The 19,296-nt window shown below is 42.1% G+C and overlaps 1 protein-coding gene across 6 annotated transcripts in view; it reads right to left on the bottom strand.

Moving 5' to 3' along the window:
* The window catches only part of frmd4a (FERM domain containing 4A), a 77,787-nt gene that overhangs the window by 40,361 nt on the left and 18,130 nt on the right, over nucleotides 1-19,296 (bottom strand). For 2 of the 6 annotated variants that reach the window (XM_063479812.1, XM_063479811.1), the window contains exon 1: nucleotides 14,679-15,127. The exons of 2 other annotated variants lie outside the window; for them this stretch is intronic. In XM_063479812.1, the coding sequence (XP_063335882.1) occupies nucleotides 14,679-14,771 (93 nt within the window). In that variant the 5' untranslated portion in view covers nucleotides 14,772-15,127. Of the gene's footprint in view, nucleotides 1-6,666; nucleotides 7,345-14,678; nucleotides 15,128-19,296 lie in introns of those variants that run through there. 2 more of the 6 variants (XM_063479808.1, XM_063479818.1) reach the window with 1 other exon arrangement.

Here is a 19,296-nt window from a genome sequence, read left to right as displayed (position 1 = left end):
TCTTTAGCTGAGTGCATGGAAACATCCTGCAGTGTCAAGTGCACACACGCATACATGCACACACACTGTCGCGTGCACGTAAATGTTTGACCAGCCTCATTGCTCCGTGCTCGCCAAAGTGAGATGCAAACAAAAGTTGCCATGGCAACGTTCTAGGAGATCTAGCCTTGTCTGTCACTCAGTCCTGTGCCAGAAATGTAGGGCACTTAAAGGAGGAGGCACTGTCACACAATGGTCAGACATTGTAACAAAAATAGGTATGACTGTGGTGTACAATTGTACAGCAAAAAGGCACGCAATAAAGGCTTCAAGTGATTCAGTGCAACTGATGACAGTGTCATGATGCCTGATGAAAAAGACAAGTGAACCCTTTGCTCTACCAGGCCAGTATGTACTCATAATTTCACACATCTGCACCTTCACTATTCCAGTTCGCGTTCACAGGGAATTGGCAAGGGAAAAGGCTGAAAAGGGTTAAGGAAGACAGATTGGAGAAAAAAGGAGAATACATGAGAGATGAGCCAGGCAGAGAAATCGACACAACATATAGAAGAAGCTGAAAGCTATGAAGTTATGGGCTGAACAGGGTGCAGCCTAGGACATTTCTTCATCTTGCTTCAGGATCTATTTCAAGGTATTATAATGAAAAAAAGGGGAATGAAAAAGAGTTATCGGCCCCTCCACAAGTCCCGTCCTGCAGCCTGTCTAGTCAGTTTGAACTGTGCTCTATAGCTGGGATTTATCAATCCATAACTTTGGTTCATTGTGACTAAGCTCCATTATGACACACTTGATTCCTCTGAGGTAGGGTAGTGAAAAATGACCCAGCTCATCTGCAGGGAGAGCCCTTAGGCATTTGTGTGTGGTCTGTGCACAGGTGTGTGTAGTGTATAAATATATAAATATATATATGGATGTGGGTGCAATTCCTGTTGTCCAAAGGGAATCCCATCACAGTAAAGATATTGAAGGTTATCCATTTGTCCACTTTGCCTCAAGGAAATTCTCAGTCTGAAGGTTTGGAAAGCCTTTTCTTTCTTTTGAAAGCACCTGATTAAAAAAAATGGCTGTGGTATAGAACCTCAACAAAGCTTACCATTCCTAAAATCTAAGATGTGAATGAATATGCATTCACTCTCATTCAGGGGCACAATGAGCTACTTTGGACTGGAGGAACCGTTTCATGTCTTACAAATTTTCAAGGTAGTCTCTACTTTTTGTTTGTCGGCATTAGAGGAACTAGGAACCATCAAAGTTCTTGGAAACATTTTTTGAGGTCTTTTGTTAGCTCCTCCTTCAGCATAGACATAGTGCTTACTGTACACATGTAGTTGTACATGTGTTGATTTGTGTGGTGCTTGCAACTGCATATATAATAACTGCTAGAATTCCTACTCAGCTGCTTGAGACATTCAAACACAGTGAAGCAATTTAGAGAGAAAATGAAGATTAAATAACATTAATAATAAGATGATAAAAAACCACAACAATCATGGCTTAATGAAAGCTACCCTTGTCCACAGACTGGTAACATGCTGCACAAATGATTCATTAGTCGAATTTTAATTTCATCAACGGCTCCAGGAGCCTCTGCCTCTTGTTAGTGAATCATTGTATACTTAACAACGCAAAAAGAAAATAATCACTTGTAATGTTACGTTATATAACTTAAAATAGCACATTTGGGTGCTTTCAGCTGCAGGTCTTTTTTTTTCCAAGTCTATTATTATCACAAAAGATCCAATCATGGCACCTTCCAGCTTGTTGTGAATGTGGTCTAGTTGTTGCTATGCCAACCATGTAGCAACAATACTTCATGTAAATGTTCCTGCTAACTGCAAATGCAAACAGGCAAAAACCTCAGAAATGTATAGCGGTCTTGGTGGACCACCCCAGCAGATAGTTACTGTTTGGGGCGATACACTAACTTGTCAGATCTGAATGTTTTGGCTCAGGCAAATGTTGATATTTCTCTCATCTCTACAGTTTAATACACATGCAAAACTCTAAACCTCTTTTCAGTAAACACATGTGGACTCACTGTTAGAGGGTATAATATCCGTACAAACAGAGGATCTGAGAGTCCCTGAGAGGGATTTCCCCAGATATTTACCAGATTCTCGTAGTAATCCTCCGGGATTACCATTCTATACCGTGGCCCTAACCTTTGAACTTAAAACATTATAAGCTCTTACATCCCCAACACTAATGTCGCATTTAAACCAATCTCTTCATTCACTGGAAGAGGACCACCTCCAAAAACCTTATATCATGTCCGTTCTGGCCACGATTCAGACACACTGAGAGGATTTAAAGGGATACCCGCCAGCTTTATGGAGCAGGCTTCTCAGCCTTGGCCCAATAAAACACTGACCAGATACTGCAAACATGTTCAGCATCCAAATAGTCTCCAACATGGTAACTGATGCCTGGCAAAGTTATTTAAAATCAGACAGTCTTTTTCACGCACCAACGATGGATGGTTTTCCTTTAAAAAAAGTATGACTACCATCCTGTTTATATCCAATATCCAATCCTTAAACCAGAGAAATCAGATTAGTCCTTCTAATACTGTACAGCATGTGTGAAGATGTCAGTGTGCACCCATGCATGTGCCTGTAATTAATTAAAAGTGAGAGGCCATCCTGTGAAGGACTCTGATATATTTTTACATCACCAGAGAAATTATATTCTGGCACGGTTGATAGCTGCTAAATGATAATATTGCACATGGAGAATTAAATTGGAGAAGGGTGTTGTGCTTTAAATATTTAACATGTAACAGGGTTGCAGATCATAAGAAGCCTCATCAAACAACTTTATAGCAACAAAATGTGGACAACGATTCAGTCTTTGATCGTGAATTATGATTTACAGAGTGAAATTATAACTTAGAGTTCAACTCCTGATGAATCAGTTCAGAAGATTTTTTCTGGCTTCAAACATGATCAAACAACGACAAGCTTCGCTCTCCTCTGCTTTTTCCTCTTCCTCTTTCACACATCCATTTACACTCACACACTGGGTATTTGATAAACCTGGGAATGGAGCAGTGGAAATGTTTTCCAGACGAACTATGCAAATAAGTCCTAATCCCCAGGGATACACTGTAAACGGCTTGAACCACCAACACAATCTACAGAGGGGTATTTGTGTGTGCATGTGTGTGCATGTGTGTGCGTCGATGCAGGGATATCAAACACAAACACGCCTCCAGCTAGTTGCCAACAAATTAGAAAATTACAAGTAAATAAACAAAGTACTGGAAAAATTTGGTACAGTGTCGATTCTGGCCTTCCCATCCACGAACCCTTTCTGTCGGTTGTGGGAAAAGATTTTCCTCACATACAGATCCTGACTTTGGCAGTGAGAACAAAGACTGCTGCCAGACAGCCCTAGCGATCAGAATTCTTCAGCAGGAAGTCACAAGTTTAACTTCATCCTCTATCCAATAATTACTTGGCTGGAAAATGGGATAACGTTGGGAATAAGCAAGGACACAGAGATTTCGGATTCTGGACATTTGCCTGCCTGTCATAAGGTTATTTACCGACATCTGTTTCAGTAGAACACTTTACAAATTGACGATAAATTGAACATGAGCGTAAGAGAGACTTCACAAAGTAGGCTGATTACAATCGTGACCTAATTCAGGGGAGCTGCTGGCAATCACAGTGGATTCTTCCCAACACTGTACTTTGACTGAGAGCCAAAAGTCCACAAACAAAAGCAGTAACTGGACAGATACAAATGAACCAAGTCTAAGACAGAAGAAGGATTGTGTATCCTATATCTTAGGGTGCTGTTGCTGCGTCTCTGGTTCGTATCATAAAGTACTGGGACCACTCAGTGGGAAAGGAATACATCCAATGACAGAACTTTTCTCACAGGAAACGGCACCAGATGAGTTTGGTGGGAGTAAACTGGCTTGGATTTCAGTGTAAAATATGAGGAAGGAGAGCCTGCGAGCTAATGCACCATAAGAGTTACAACGAATATACCTTATGCGTGCAATCTTAAATATGCATAAAATTTTTCAGTCGTATTGTGTTGCTAGGAAACAGCTTGGATCAAAGTTTATTTGTCATGTAGGAGAACCAGTTTCCTGTCAGCATTGTTATTAGCAAGAGCTGTAACAGGAAGCAAACTGAGTCTATCTAGGATGTTTATCTTGTCAAGTCTGAAAAGCTCCACGGGGATGCCGAACACGCTTGCTTAACAAGTCACTTCAGATTGTTATGAATAAAATGATGGCTTGGAGTAATTTTTGTGAGTTGTATTACACTGATGACTACAGGTTGATTAAAAGAAAAAAACAAAACAAGAAACAAAACAACAAATCTTGCAGCTCAGGGGAAGTCCGACCACCTGCGTTTGCTATAGTCTTTACTGTTGCGTCTTCCCTGCGCAGGATATCCTGCCTTCGGGATGGGGTGGGATGATAAGAAGGGGGTTGGTAGGATATAAATGAAAAAAAGAAAAGGCACAATGTGCACAGCTGAAATCGATGCAAATTGGAAGCAGCACGAGAAATGACAAACAAATACCCTGAGACACTGTGTAACGCAGCACAGCCGAGCGCTGCCCTGTTGGTACTAACCCTGTTTAAGGGGTCACATCACCAGAGGAAAATGTGTGACTGGAGGCTGTTGAGTCAATATTACTCAGCCTGATGTATGGAAGTGTGAACACACAGATCCCTCAGAAGAGAAATAAGTGTACGTCTGTGTGAGCAAACAACATTTCACAAATGCCGTCTGCTGGTTAATGCAGCGCTACAGCTCCATCGCACGGTGCGATGATCCGCACAACATGCAGAGCGACGTTGGTGCGAAATCATCACCTTGACGCACAGTACATTCCCACATGGATTGAGCATACTGGACTGCTGGTGATGCAAGCCTTCACTGGTCACAGCTGAAATGACTGCAGAGAGAAAGAGCTGAAAGGAAAAGCAGTTGAATTTTAAGTAGGAACAAATTTTTAAAAAGAAAGTTTGAGAGTAAAACAAGGCACGGCATGATCCTGGGACAGGTTAGAGCCACGACTGGAAATGTTTTCCAGTTCAAGAGAAGAAAAAAAAGATGGAAAAGAAGTGCAGAAAGTGAAAACAGGTTGGTAGAAGTTAAGGCCTTGTCTGTGTCTATCATTCCGGCTCTCTTTCTTTCTTTTCCCCTCTCTCTCCTATTGTGTGTGTGCCAGTTGTGTGAGGCTGGGTATCTCATTAACAGTAATAGAGGAAGCCAGGCAGGGCGGCAGTGAGCCAGGGATATCCCCATCCCACAGTCTGACACACTGACCCCTCCTTCTCTGCTATTGAAACTCCCACCACTATTAACTGCTCCACCTTGGACTGTACCACTTTTCCAGGGGAAATATTGTTGAAAGGACTTCTCCAGAGGATGTTTAGGGAGCATTAAAACAGCCCCTCCTGAAAGGTGCCTTAGTGTGGACCAGGATGGGGTTGTTAAGGATGGGTTAGACTTAGGGAGGCCTTGTAAATTATTTCAGCTTCCTCTGATTGTGTTACCCTCCCTCAGGATGCTTAAACCGAGGAGCTACATAAAACCGCATTTGAAGACAAAAGTTAGAATAACAATCCAGATTATTCTCCTCTTGAGAATAAAAAGGGAATCGGAGAAAAAAGGCAGGAAAACGCGCATGCTGTGTATGTTTATCTTTGTGTGCATGTATGCGCTGACGAATTTTTGCTATGCAGTGTGCTTCTTATCATTTAGCTACAGGCCTGGTGAGTCTGTTGGGTTTGTCCTGGTGGTACCAGCTGCATACAGGGCAGGTGAGATGCTTGGGGAATACTAATGGGTCCATGAAAGCCCTGTGCATCAATCCAGACGTGGTGAAGTGAATACTGATCAAGCTTTTTGCTGAATCACAGCTAGACAGGCACAAGGCGCAAAAGAAGCTGCTGCTTTTACACAAATAAAATAATGCAGACCACAGAAAGGGCTTGCATTATTAAAGCAAATTGACACATTTAGAGAACACAAAGTTAGCAGGGAGTGAAATGTGAGGCAAGGGAGACAGAGAGACCAGACAGCTTACAAAACAGCCTCTATGTGTGTGTTTTTGTGTGCAAGCATCCCCCTTTTAGATGCCCATAGAAACACTTACCAGCTTAACAGCTTAGTTACCACCTCTTTAATACTGACCTTGGCAACGTAACTTCCTGTTGTGTATGCCGAGCACAACAAAAACAAAAGAACACTATACACAGGCACGGCTAAGTGAAAAAAAGTTCTATTCAGTACATAAACCTAGCAGGAACATAGCCATGACATCCAACCCAGTTCTGTCCTTCAAGCTTAATGAAACAAATCAGTCAAGTTTAACCCTGCCCTGTCTCTGGCTCCAGCCTTTGTCAGGAGGACATACCTGGCCCTAGAGTACATCATCTGTTCCCTACTTGTCTTTCTTCTTCTGCCTCAAGCCCTTGACACACAAGCGCAGAATCCTTCATTAATAACAGCTCCTTATTACACAGGAGGGCAGCATGTAAACGCACATTTATTTGGGATAAAATTAACCCATGTAGTGCAAAGTGCCTACTGAGATGAATGTGCATAGAAATCTATCTTATATATATACCTTTTCTTTCTTTCTTTCTTTCTTTTTTTTTTAAATGTGTGTATTGGAGATGAATCCTACCTGATATAGCGGCCTTGAAACACACCTGTGTGTGTGCAATAGATGCAGAGGCCCAGGAAGGTTCCTGGCATGCACGCGAATCCGCCGGATGGCTGTGGAGGTGAGAGTCCATAGCAAGCCCTGTCGAGTACAGACCACCTCATCTAGACCCAACAAGACAGCCTCCATCCCTAACTAACTACTTTGCCACCAGACGAATACACAGCAATATGAGTTTATATCAAAGGGACATCCACAGGTAACACATTAGTGGCAATGAGATGGTATGATTAGCCTTTATTGTCCTCTTGATGCCACTTGGATCCAGTAGATAATATATGAGTCATTTCTAGAGGTAAGCCTGAGAGAGACAGGTTAACCCCCGTGTCTGTCTCCTCTCTTGTCCCTCTAGGGCCACTTGCCTCTCTGGGATTCACTGGAGTGATGCCTCCTCAAGGTCAAACCCTGCTAGTCCTTCTGCCCCAGTCCCACACAGCAAGTGTTCCCTGCTGACTCCTTCTCTCCTGGTCCTCCTCTCTTCCTGTCCCTTTTCTTCCCACTGAAGCAAAGCACCCTCTGTCCGTTGCTCTCAGCGTCACAAACACAAACATTCCCACTTAGGAAATGCAGCCGGTCTCTTAGTCTACCCGACTGGAGGTTGTTTTTAAAGCGATATGCACTCGAATACTGCAGCACACACTGAGGGAAACCAGTCCTCTCACTTTCTCTCTCACTGTCTCGGTTTTCAAGGAAAAAGGTATGAATCTGTGGTAAGTCCATTCCTTTCAAACACCTGTTCAGACTGAACACTAAGTGTATGTTTTTGAAGGAAAAGAAGACTGGCACACATGTTATACAAGCATAACTGCAAGCACGATACAGTAGAATGAATCACAGTAACACTGACATCTGGTCACTTGGATTTTTGCCAGAATGTTTTTAAAAAAGGACATATTTTTCCCCCAAGCCAGTTTTCCCAGGCTGAAGTATCCTGGTCTGACCTATCTAAGCTTTGAAAAAAGAAAAATTATGCCTGCTCCAACCGTCTGCTAGTCTTCGCCAACTCATTATCTTGTGAAAAAAAAAGACTGAATATAATTCATTACGTCAAACTAAGTTGTTTATTTGAGTCAGAAATCCACAATGAATCTTACACTTGCTTGCATACATCCATTTGCAAAAATGGCCACATGGAGGCAATACAAACCCCATATATAATCTCTGCCAAGCAAGCAGTGCCTGTGTGTAAATCCTTGCCAGTCTGTTATAAATTCTGGCTTAACAGCACTACTAAAACACTACAGCTTGTATGAGACATGCTCACCATGTTATGTCTGATAGAAATGTTAAAGTAACTCTAAAATCAAACACACACATTTTTTTTGCCTCCTGCAGATCACGACTGGTTACAGAGAATTTTATTTATGGCAGTTGTGCTATTTAAAAATAACGTCTGCTGGTTTTGTACAGCCAAATGCTTTCATTTTTCCTACATTCGTCATAGTCTCTCCTCAGAGACTTGATCGATATAAAAATTCAATAACTCTGTACAGTACAGTAATTCTTTGCCTTTTCTACCAAACCACCAATCTGACTGTGTGTATGTGGGGAGGGGGGATTAAATGGCCTTTCGTAGCCCGCTCTGATTCATTGCGAGGCTTATTGATGCGAGGGTCATTTCTGTACTGCTGAGATAGTGTGCTTGTGTGTGAGACTTTGTGTGCATACAAATTATTGTATGACTTAAAGAAACCACAAACATATGAGTGGGAGGCTGCTGTGGTGTACATCGGGCTCAGAACATAATATAAGTAAACTTCTAAGAATCAGCTTATATTTACACCAACCATAAGCTCCAGAATACCTCTGCTTCCACAGCAATCATTTCCCATACTTCTATCTCATGGTTTGATGTTGTCCTCTCAGTGGTGTCTTGAGAAACTCATGAGGAATGTGTGGTATTTGTGCAGTGTGAATTTTCCAAACTGACTGGAGACGCTCATCTCACAGTGACTGTAACTTACAAGGGGGTGTAAATATTTGTTTCGGTGAGGAGAGAAGAGGGAGGCTGGGTATGAGTGTGCGCTGTTCCCATGATTCCATGTGTTTGCTGTGTCCTGCTGAATCCTGGGAAAGGTCAGACAGCCACTGTGATGTAAACAGACACGGCCAACAGTGTCAGCTGGGCGGCTATCCACAAAGTAAGAAGACGGAGTGGAAAAGAGACTTTTTTACATTCAGAACTGTGATGAACAAATTGAATTGACAGTTAACTAGTGAGAAAATCTACATAAGACACGGGGAAATCATCTGTCTGCTCCTCATGTATACATGTCTGGCTTCTTTACTTTCTCCTGTTTCTCCATCTCGTTTGGCCTCTTTCATCTCTCATCTCTCATATTTCTATATCTCAGTCTTCCTTCTGCTCTCTGATTTTCACTCAGGCGTGTTACACTAGAGTGCAGGCAAGGCAGAAAGAGCGAGTGAAAGAGAGAGGAGTGGAGGGAAATGGGTCACCAAAACTATAAATTCACAAGCAGATTCTCAGCTGAGGCTCTCTGGCACACAAATACCTTAAACGAGCTGTGCGCGGGAGAGCAAAAAGTGCACCTGACACTGACACGTTGAAACACTTTATGCAACACTGAACCCGACACGTGACTTGTACGGGTCTAGATTGCTTTGGATTTTTTTTTTATTTTCCAACATACAAAGACACACAGATCGATGTCATTGCAACAGAGCTCATAAGTGACACATCCATATAGACCCAACCAGGAATTCAATTCTGATCAGTCTTGCTTAATGTGATCACATTAGAGGTGCAAGCAGAAAAATCAATAACATAAAGTAATCTGGCCCGAGAGACGGATGAATGCTTTGAGTTTCTATATGTCTGCGTCTGCGAGAGTGAAAGAGTGCATGCTGTGAGCTTTAGTTTCACTAGTCCTATGGGTGTTTGGAATAAATTAAATAAAAATATTGTTTACTGAGCATTTGTGCAATGAAAAACACCCAGTGATGACATGACATAAGCCTTTGAAGTATCGGGACTTTTATACTCTCTTAAGTATAGAAGTTGACCTAGTTCATGTGTTATATGCTCTAAATACCGTACACACATGCATTAAAGGGTGTTCACGCACATGCACGCACATATACACTCTCGCTCTTTCTACCTATCTCTCTCAAGCTAATCATTGTCTCCACTTTGCCTGGCAGATAAATATTAATGAGGATTACTATGTTACTGCAGCACACCCACGGGAAACCAAGAGCCTGCCACTCTCTCCTACTTTCTAACCCTTTCCTGCTCCATCTCTCTTTGTTACTCCCACACGCCCACACACACACACACACACACACACACAATTCAAACATCTGCCAAAAAAAGTCTGCCACTTTAAGAAAATGCCTGTCCCCCCTCAACTCTCCTTTCTAGATGTCTTAATATGCCGTAGAATGATTCACACACAGACTCACACACACATGCAAACTATGAATAAACCCCTTCATATGAGTGAGTCACAGGCATGCCTCGGTTCTCATTGAAACGTGTTATCTCTGTCTAACAAAGGGCACAGATTGTGCTGGGATATTTAAGGAACATTTCAGGGGTCTCCACATCCTGTTTTGTGGGAGATTGAGTTTTTTCCCATCAGCCCACGATCATCTTTTTCTTTCTTCAATGCTTGCCTAAAGAACATGATTGTGTTTCTTCCTATATCAGTTAAATGTCTTTATCTTTCGGTGTAAAAAAGGACCTGAGGTAACAGTTGTTGTGCTACAAAAATAAACCTGAATTGAATTTTTCTCCACTCTCTCTGTCTTGAGATGATTGTCATTTCTGTGAATAGAGAAGCAGATATAATGAAGAAATCTTACTGAGCTCTGCATGCATGTGGCAGATGATGGGAACACACAGTTAGACCGACTGACACACACACACACACACACACACACACACACACACACACACACACACACACACACACACACACACACACACACACACACACACACACACACATCCATCCCATCCATCTACTGGAAATGTTTTGGCAAAGGACACAAGACTCCACTTTCACCATAGCTACCCTGCTAGCAGACTGTCTCCATAGAGAAAGCATATCATCAGCAGCCTTACTGTCTTCAGCCTTCACTCACAGTCATAGGCGATCATCTCTTGTTTGATCTGTACAGATTTACTTTGAACTTGTATGCAGCTGCGCCATGTGTCTATCTGCGGGTTGATTTTGGACAGGCAATAAAAGACATGAAAAAAAAAATCATAGCCCAGAGTAATGAAAGAAACAGGGTGGAGAAGAGGGTGGGAGTCTCCCGTTCAACCCCCCTTTCTTCAGTGGCTCAATAACATTCTTCATTCTGAGCTGCCTTGGGGAGAAAAGGGGGGTCCCCTTTCATGCCGAGCAGGGTGTGGTGCAAGAGGGGCCGTCACGAACCTTTAGCTCTAGTTATTCCCACCTCTTTCTTTTTTTCTTGCCTCTTTCTCCTTCTCTTTGTCTCTTTAATTGGACTGACTGACCACAGCTCTCTCACCTACAGTCCTGGGGGCATGTTTGGATCTCAGGAAATCAATACTGTAGCAAAGGAAAGGAGAGCTGTAGGGGCAAAAAGCTCAAAACTCAGACTTTTTAGCAAACACACAGAGAAATGATAAACAAATTACAGATATTTTGGGTGTTGTGTTTCCCTTTGGTTTCCATGTCAACTATTCAAGTCCTTGAATGAATTCTGACTCTAATGTCCCGGCAATTAGATCAGTCTGATGGGAAACAAGTAAGAGAAGCAAGAATGCCAGAATCCAGCCCTGACCTTCTCTGTGATTGGTCCAGACAGGATGTTTAAAGGTAACAAGGATCGATTAGTATTCCTGCCTTAAGTCTTGCGTGGCTGCTTCTAGCTTTCAGCCCTGTAATGGTAACTGCTGTCAAGCTATTGTCTGTTTGGATTCCTGTTTAGCTTATGAATGTTTGTTCTGAACATGTGTATATGTGTTTGTGTGAACTTCTCCTTCTTTGACAGCGATCCCCCCCTCCCACCTTCATGCCCTCGCTCCCCTGCAGTGCTCCCGACAACAACATGTTTCCCCGGAGACCGATTCAATCTCCTAAAATCAGAAATTGCACACAAACACTCGCACAGGCACACACGCCAGTCCTCCCTCTCTTCTCTTTGTTTGTTTGGGTTTGGCTTTGTTCTTAATTTCACAAATAAAAGCTGAGCAGCTTTACATGATAGCAAGATAACAAAGGCAGGAAGATAATCCTAATTCAGACAGCTCACAGAGGTAATCTAAACTGAAAAATATCCCCTCAAGGAAGATGTTTTTTAAAGCTGTCAACACCAACTGTGCAATTTCTCACCACAACATCATGGTATAAATACCATAAGTACTTCTGTCCCATTTTGTTCACACTGATGCACAGAGGCAGAAGAAGGATGACGTCATATATAAAAGACCTGTAAGCAACAATCGCATGTGACAGACAACAAGATGCAGAAAACGTGTAACACAAATGGAAAAAACCCGAAACACAATCAAGTCCAGTTAACAAGGCATGTTTTTTTTTGTTTTTGTTTTTTAATATGTCATAGCTACTGACTGGGAACAAAGATAGCTAATTAGCCACTCATCCATCACAAGCTACTGATGCAGACGTGACACGATTCATCTGCATTAGATTAGTGACAGGGCGCAGATGAAAAGGTGTGTTTTCACCCTGCAATTTGCAAGTGAAATGAAACCTGTAGGATCAAGCTTTAAAATATCTTTCAAGTAAGTTCCCGAATGGTTTGGAGCAAAGTGTATAGCCAGCAGGGATCCATACCCATTAACGTGTGCTTTTTAAATGGGAGACGCTGAAGGACATGAAAAACTAGGATCCAAGTATGTAAAATGCTTTAGCTGACAGTAATAAAATTTCCACTAGAACCTTTCACTTGCTTAGTCAGATCATATATACATACTTATAAGCAGATTTCTTTCCCTTAGCCCTCTAGCCATCTTACGCAGTTGTATAAGATACAGATGGAGTAGAATGAGTTGCCTAACATGACAAGTCAGAGCAGGACATAGCTGCAGCTGTGAATAGAAGTGAAATCATTTCAGTGGCTCAGTAAGACCACGGAGAGAGGAAAAGTCATTAACCAACAGACAGTCAACATTTACAGAGCGCGTCGCGCATAGAAACCGGCTTGTTCACATGTCATTACTTAACAGATAAATTACTCAGACAGTCTGGTGATTTAAAATAATTTTTGTTGACATATTAAACGCTGTTTTACCTGTTTTGTTTGACTCATTACTATTTTTCATAAAAAGTGATGCAGTCACCGCCTCCCACATCAAGCCAGTGATTTTTTCCGGTGCGGCAGTACAAAAATGTGACTGAGTTTATGTAAATCACAACAAGTAATCCCTCTTCAGTCTGTCTGCTCACAGCTGGTGTTAAGGAAAAAAAATGGAAGGAAGATAAATGGAATTCAATCAGGAGAGACTGTGTGTGAAAATCTGCTTTTCTCCGTTAATTAAGGTGATTTGAGTGAGGGTGTCTGTTAGTGGCTCCAGCCAATCAACGAGCAGCAATTACATTTGTGAAAAGGGCAGTGAATATTCAGTTTCCTTCAATCAAGGACTGTTACGAATGTCAGATAGATTCAGACAGAAGCGATCCACCCAGGAGCTTAAATACCAGCATTAATAACACATAATAACACAAACTGAGTCTTAAGATGATAACTTGAATGCATCACAGCTATAATATAGTGTCTGACATGCTCCTGCCTCTGATCTCTTTCACTTATCATCAACAAAGAAACCAGGTTGCATTTTATGTACTGTGATGATGCAGCGGTGGTGTGTATATTTAGGCTCATAAAAATGAAAGCTTTTCCATCTAATTTATGACAGCATGTGCACAGCATGTGTTTTCTTGCGTGTGCTGGTGTATATCCTCTGTTCAGTGAAAGCAAGAACCACAAAGAAAGTGGCGATTCTCCAAAGGCCTCATGGCATTTAGGAGTCCCAGCCACTCAAAGAGGCACATCTATGAGACCAAAGTCACCTCATAGCGAGTGACTAGACTGAGATCTGAAAAGAAAGATGAAATTCCTTTCAGTATCATCATGCAAGCAGATTGTGATTGTTGGAATGCAAGTCTGGAAGCTCTGTATCTTCGGTTCGCACGTCACCTGAACACACACTGTACTTAAGTGTGATTCACTTAATACCAGTGCATTTACTGCATGAAAGAACGCTGACACCCATCACAGAATGAAAGCACAGCTGCAAACCTTTTTTTTTAAATTTCTTAAAGAAACATGACAATTAGGAGTAAACAACTTTGCTGAGCACCAAAAGATATGAATTACATGGCAAGTTACAGCGTGTCTTTACAACTGACACAAGGGTTAACTTTGCACCACACATTCCATGTAGCTGGGAACTATTATCTCCAGCCACCAATCTCCACCCACTGCACGCACAAACACATAAACACAAGCTTCTGGTGCCTTGCAGATGAGCTGAAGTGTACTGTTTAAAGAAAAAAAAAACGATCTGGGACAGCACAGGATTCAGCGCTTTAAACTGGGCTGAAGTTGAAGCTTTGCTTGATAAAAGCCCATGTCTCGAGTTTAATTGCACTGACGGTGACAGGCAAACAAGCTGCACTCCCACTGTGAGACTTCCCTGTAACCTTGAAGCCGAGGACGGCAGAATGCATTAGCGGTGACAGAGACAGGCTGAGAACTACAAAGATTGACAGACTCAGACTGGCAGGAAGAGAAACACAGAGAACTATTGTCCACTGTAGAGATTAAAAGCTTTGCTCTTGACTTGCCTTGCACCAACTCAAATCTAATATAGTCCTTTGGATTAGTCAAGAACTTTTTTTTAAATCCCACTTACACACACAACGATGCTAAAAAAAATACTGTCAAACAGACATAAAGTCAAATAAGGAGGGAGAAAAGTGAAAGAGGTTAACTGAGGGAAGCTTGTCTCTTACCCTCTCTGCACTGTTCCTTCGAAGAGTCCCCACCGGCAGCTTAAGCATCAGCCGGCGGGTTCTCCCGGGCGTCACCGCTCCCTGAACCACCATAGTACGCTCCAGAGTGCGCGTGTCTGTGGGTGTGAGAGCATGTGTGTGAGAGTGTGAAGTGGGTGTCCTCGCTGTCCCGTCCAGCCTGACAGCCGTAGTTCACGCGAGCTTGCGCGTGGCGGTGTTAGAGGGAAGGAAGAGTGTGATGTGAGCGTAGCTGTAGAAGTCCCACACGGGTCCTATGTGCCTCTCTCTGCTTCTGTTTCCCTCTGTGTTAAAAGGCTTCCCATTCTGCTCCACACAGTTACACTCCGCTCTGCCGCTCACGAGGTGAATGAGTGTGTAAGAGTGTATGGGAGGGAGAGGGAGTATGCTTTGTCTCTCCTCTCTTCTCCCCTCTCCAGCTTTGGCAGCTTCCCCTCCCTTCCTCACATACTCACTTCCTTCAGTCAGGGGCTTAACCAGGTCACTGGATTAATGTGACGTTACAGCTCTTATTAGCATACGCACTTGTGTCACATGACTCAATAATTATTGTGTGTGAGCATATATACCCCCACCACCCACAAAGCCCTTACAGGGAATCACGTGGGGAACCTCAAAAGGAATATGGGATGTTTTGCCATCTGGTAGGGAGATTATCTTCGAAATCCCACATCCCAGCTTTCTCTCCCTGCACTGTCTGGAATAGGACACAAAGGAAGAATACATACACACTCACTAGCATGCATCCTCACAGACCAGCATGCATGTTGCTCATGCATGCAGATATTGATCATATTATCACTCGGTTCTTTGCCTATATGGGGGCAACTGTGGCAATTGGCCAGAGCTTTTTCCACAAAGCTATGACAGCAGTGGACAGTTTGCAGTATTGATCTGGCCCTTGCGGAGACCTTTTATCATGGTAAAACCGCAGCCGCAGAGATCTCCGACTAGCTGCGGCTTCATTCAGCTGAGTCAGTCCTCTGTATCCACCATTGTGGTCTTTACATTTCCATTAAAGCTATTGGAATCATGAGTTACTGCTGCACCTTGTCATATCTACATCATCACTCACTGCTGTGCTCTTTTTTTGCTTCGGCACATCAATACTAAGCTGTCAGCTGATTAAACAAAGTGAATCGACACGCGCTCACATATGCAAAGCTGTTAGGTATGCACATATCCATGCACACATGCACAGCTGCGCACATCTCGAGGTAACCATTGCTAACCAGTAACACTGGAAATATAAACCTGTAAGATTTAGCTTGGTCATCTCAATCAAGAGGTGAACTGATGCTGGATCACGGAGCAAAAATTTAGAGTAAAGTGATTAAAGTGAGCAAACTAGCGAACTTCTTTCTTCTCCCATATCATTTCTTTAATTGAGATCTCTGACAGCTTTCGTTACATGAGGCTATATATGTCACACACACACAAACACACACACAAAAATACCCCACGCATTGTGTTAAAGCCAAGAGCCAAGCATACAGGAGGAAATCATCTGCAGTGGTAATCCCCAGAAAGCATTATTTATTCATCACCCTGGCCTGCATCGGTGTGTGAGTGACTGTGGCCTACATGTGAAATATCAGAGGGCTATTTTTAAACTTGGTGTGCAGACATCCAGGTCTAACAGATAAGGAACCAAAATGACTTGGTCCATTTCTCTCTCCCTCTCTGCAATATGACTGGTACTCTGTGTGGTGTGCTTCCTTGACATTAATTCACATCGTGATGACAGAGTTCAAGCTCTGCTGCTGATTGGGGAGACAATACACAAAATCCTGTACTGTACATCCCCTTGACAGTGAAATGAAAATGCACCCTTCTAATAGAGCACTTAAAGTTTGATTTGTGATCCTTTGTTCTCTTCTTTTTTTATTTGCTTCTTTATTTATTTATTTTTTGCTTTAAAGTGCAATGAACTCCTCAAATCCACAAAGGTGATAAGCCCTCTTCTTGACAGGAGGGAGAAAAAAATAAAGGCAAGTAAAAACAACATGCTACTATTCTTGATGCCTCGGGCTGCTTGCACAATGACCCATTTCAGTCAACAAGCACATAAAGCACATAAAAAAGTAAAGCAAACGGGATTTGCACTCGGTAACAAAATACATGAAATACAAACCTGTGTACATGATAAAGAGCAAAAACATAAATTTGTAGGAAAAAGCTATTAGATTCTGACAAGCTTTGCTTTACAAGCACCCGTTGTCCTCAAAGTGAACCATCAGCTATTAATACATTTGCAAAAAAAGAAAAAAAAAACTGCAGAGAGAGAAAGAAAAGAAAATCTACGCCTGAGAGACGCTAATGAGGGAAACAAAGCAGCTGGATTGTCTGGGTTTTATTTCTGCTGTTCTTTTTTTGTGCATGTCTGCTTAGTCTTTGTTCGTAGTTGCAACAATAAGAAGCGATGTTTCTCCAATGGTAGACTCCCGGCATTGTGATGCATTAATTTACCCTGATAACCCAGCCAGTCTCTGCCCACGGCTGTCTGACTCATCCCTATGGTCCTGCTCCTCAACTCTGCATGTTTGTGCGCCTGTGTGCGTGTGTATGTGTGTGGGAGTATGTGTTTATGGAAATGCCCTCTAGTTGGACCGACTCCCCATCCCAAGCGGAATGGAGGGGGATTGACTGTTTACGTTTCAAGACACCACAAATTACAAAGGATTGAGTTACAGCATCATCGCAGGCAAAACAGATAAACGATTGTTTAGCTAAACAGTACCACCCTGATAGCGTAACTCGATTCGCTGCTCACTGTGTGCTTTCATCTGTGCTTCTATATGTATGCCAGCCTTGCATCTCCTGAGAGTGAGATGAGCAGAATGTGGGGCCTCCCCACCCTTCATCAGGCCAGAACCAATCATAATGACTTCTCCACAGGGAAGCATCCACTTCAATTACCATCTTCTCAGCAGTGTCTGTGTAAGAGAACCCGGGAAACACCATTACATGCTAAGAAAGGTAACGGATCGCCTGTGAGATTGTTTTATTTGAGTCACAGTAAAAACTGGGGCATATTTGTGTTTCAGAGAGATTTGGTGCAACACTAGGACAGGTTGTCCTGGTCAAACTGTGTCGCTCAGCACACATCTGCTCAACCTGTCTGTATGTGTGTGTGTGTGCGAGAGTGTGCGTGCAAACTGCAAACCTGCTTAGGTGTTGTTCCGTAATATTATTGTTCAAAGTGTTGACACCAAAGCCATGCAGTCAGGCTGTCTTTCTAGCCTTAGGAACACAGAAGATAAATGTGGCCTTTAATAAAATCTTTGTCCAAGTGCAGTCCACAAACACACTCATACGCTGCTATTATCCAGCCATCTATGTCTTAACAGAATTACAATATATCATTCCAATGGGCCAATCAGCAGTCTATTAGCAGGGCAAAAACACATTTGAATGTGGTGCTAGATGTGCAATATGCCTGAGAGAAAAGCATTCAAAGCTTCTGAATTATTCACCCGAGTGTGCTGGAAACCCTGAGCGTGTGCTGGGCCAGCTGACATCCGAATCTGAACCATGATGGAAATTGAAGGATGAATGATAATGGCTCATCGGTTTTATACGTCTGCACAGAAAATGGGATCGAGTTTATGGTAATTTTGTTGTTGTTTTTATTAAATTTATTTATTTAATTCTGTTTGAATGATCCTGCTGCCAAAGACTAATGAGGCAAGTAAATGAGATACATCTGATTGCACAAACTGACTATATTACTATATTATTCAAACTTCTTTTTCAAAAGAAATTTAAATAATCTCTTTAAAAAAAGAAGTTTCTCTGTTCTTGTAAATATATTCCACTCAGTAAATCGTACAAGACCCCCATAAATAAAAACAAATTGATTCTGCTATCAAATATTAGTATAGCCAAACTCTGATATTGCTTATTTCTCTCAGCTGTTGTTGCCCAAAAGCTATCAAAACACAACAATGAGCCATTGCTGCACTGGGGGACATAGTTTTTTTTTCTTTTGTTCCATTAACATGAATAAGGACTGTAGTTTATTTTGAGTCAATCCCCTGAATCTGCAACTGCAAACAGCCCCGCACAAAGGCATTATTTACTTCTTCTTCTTTTTGTCCAGCTTTTAAATATTTATATCTCCAGTAGTAACAAATGGGCTTGGGGCTGCAGGATGCAGACAGTGTAGAGAAAGACGGAATCAAATAACAATGAGAGATCGACTGACACATGCTGGTTTTGTTCTTCTTGCAGGATTTTTTTTTTGTTAATAAGAAAGATACTTAAGTCACATCTCAATCAATATCGAAATCAAAATATTTCAGATTAAAGGACAATTGATTGTTGGGGAGTAAATGGGAGAGTGAGTTACGAGGTGCAAACAGAAAGAGGAAAGAGGTCAGCTCGCACTAGCTGAACAATTTTGTCACTGGTCAGAGAACTGGTCAGAGAACACACCCATTACATAACAGAATACTCTCACATAATACACTCAGTCAATAGCCAATGTTTGAATCAACACATCTGCAGCAGTGCAGTCAAAAGAGAATAGTTTGCTAATAAAGAGGCTTTTTGTATGCATGTACTGTAGACACGCATGTTGTATAATGCCGTAGCAAAA

The sequence above is a fragment of the Pelmatolapia mariae genome, linkage group LG7 (genome assembly GCF_036321145.2).
Source record: "Pelmatolapia mariae isolate MD_Pm_ZW linkage group LG7, Pm_UMD_F_2, whole genome shotgun sequence".
Lineage (NCBI taxonomy): Eukaryota > Metazoa > Chordata > Actinopteri > Cichliformes > Cichlidae > Pelmatolapia > Pelmatolapia mariae.
The sequence above is the reverse complement of the archived record's forward strand: the minus strand, read 5'-3'. Positions and strand labels throughout refer to the sequence as shown.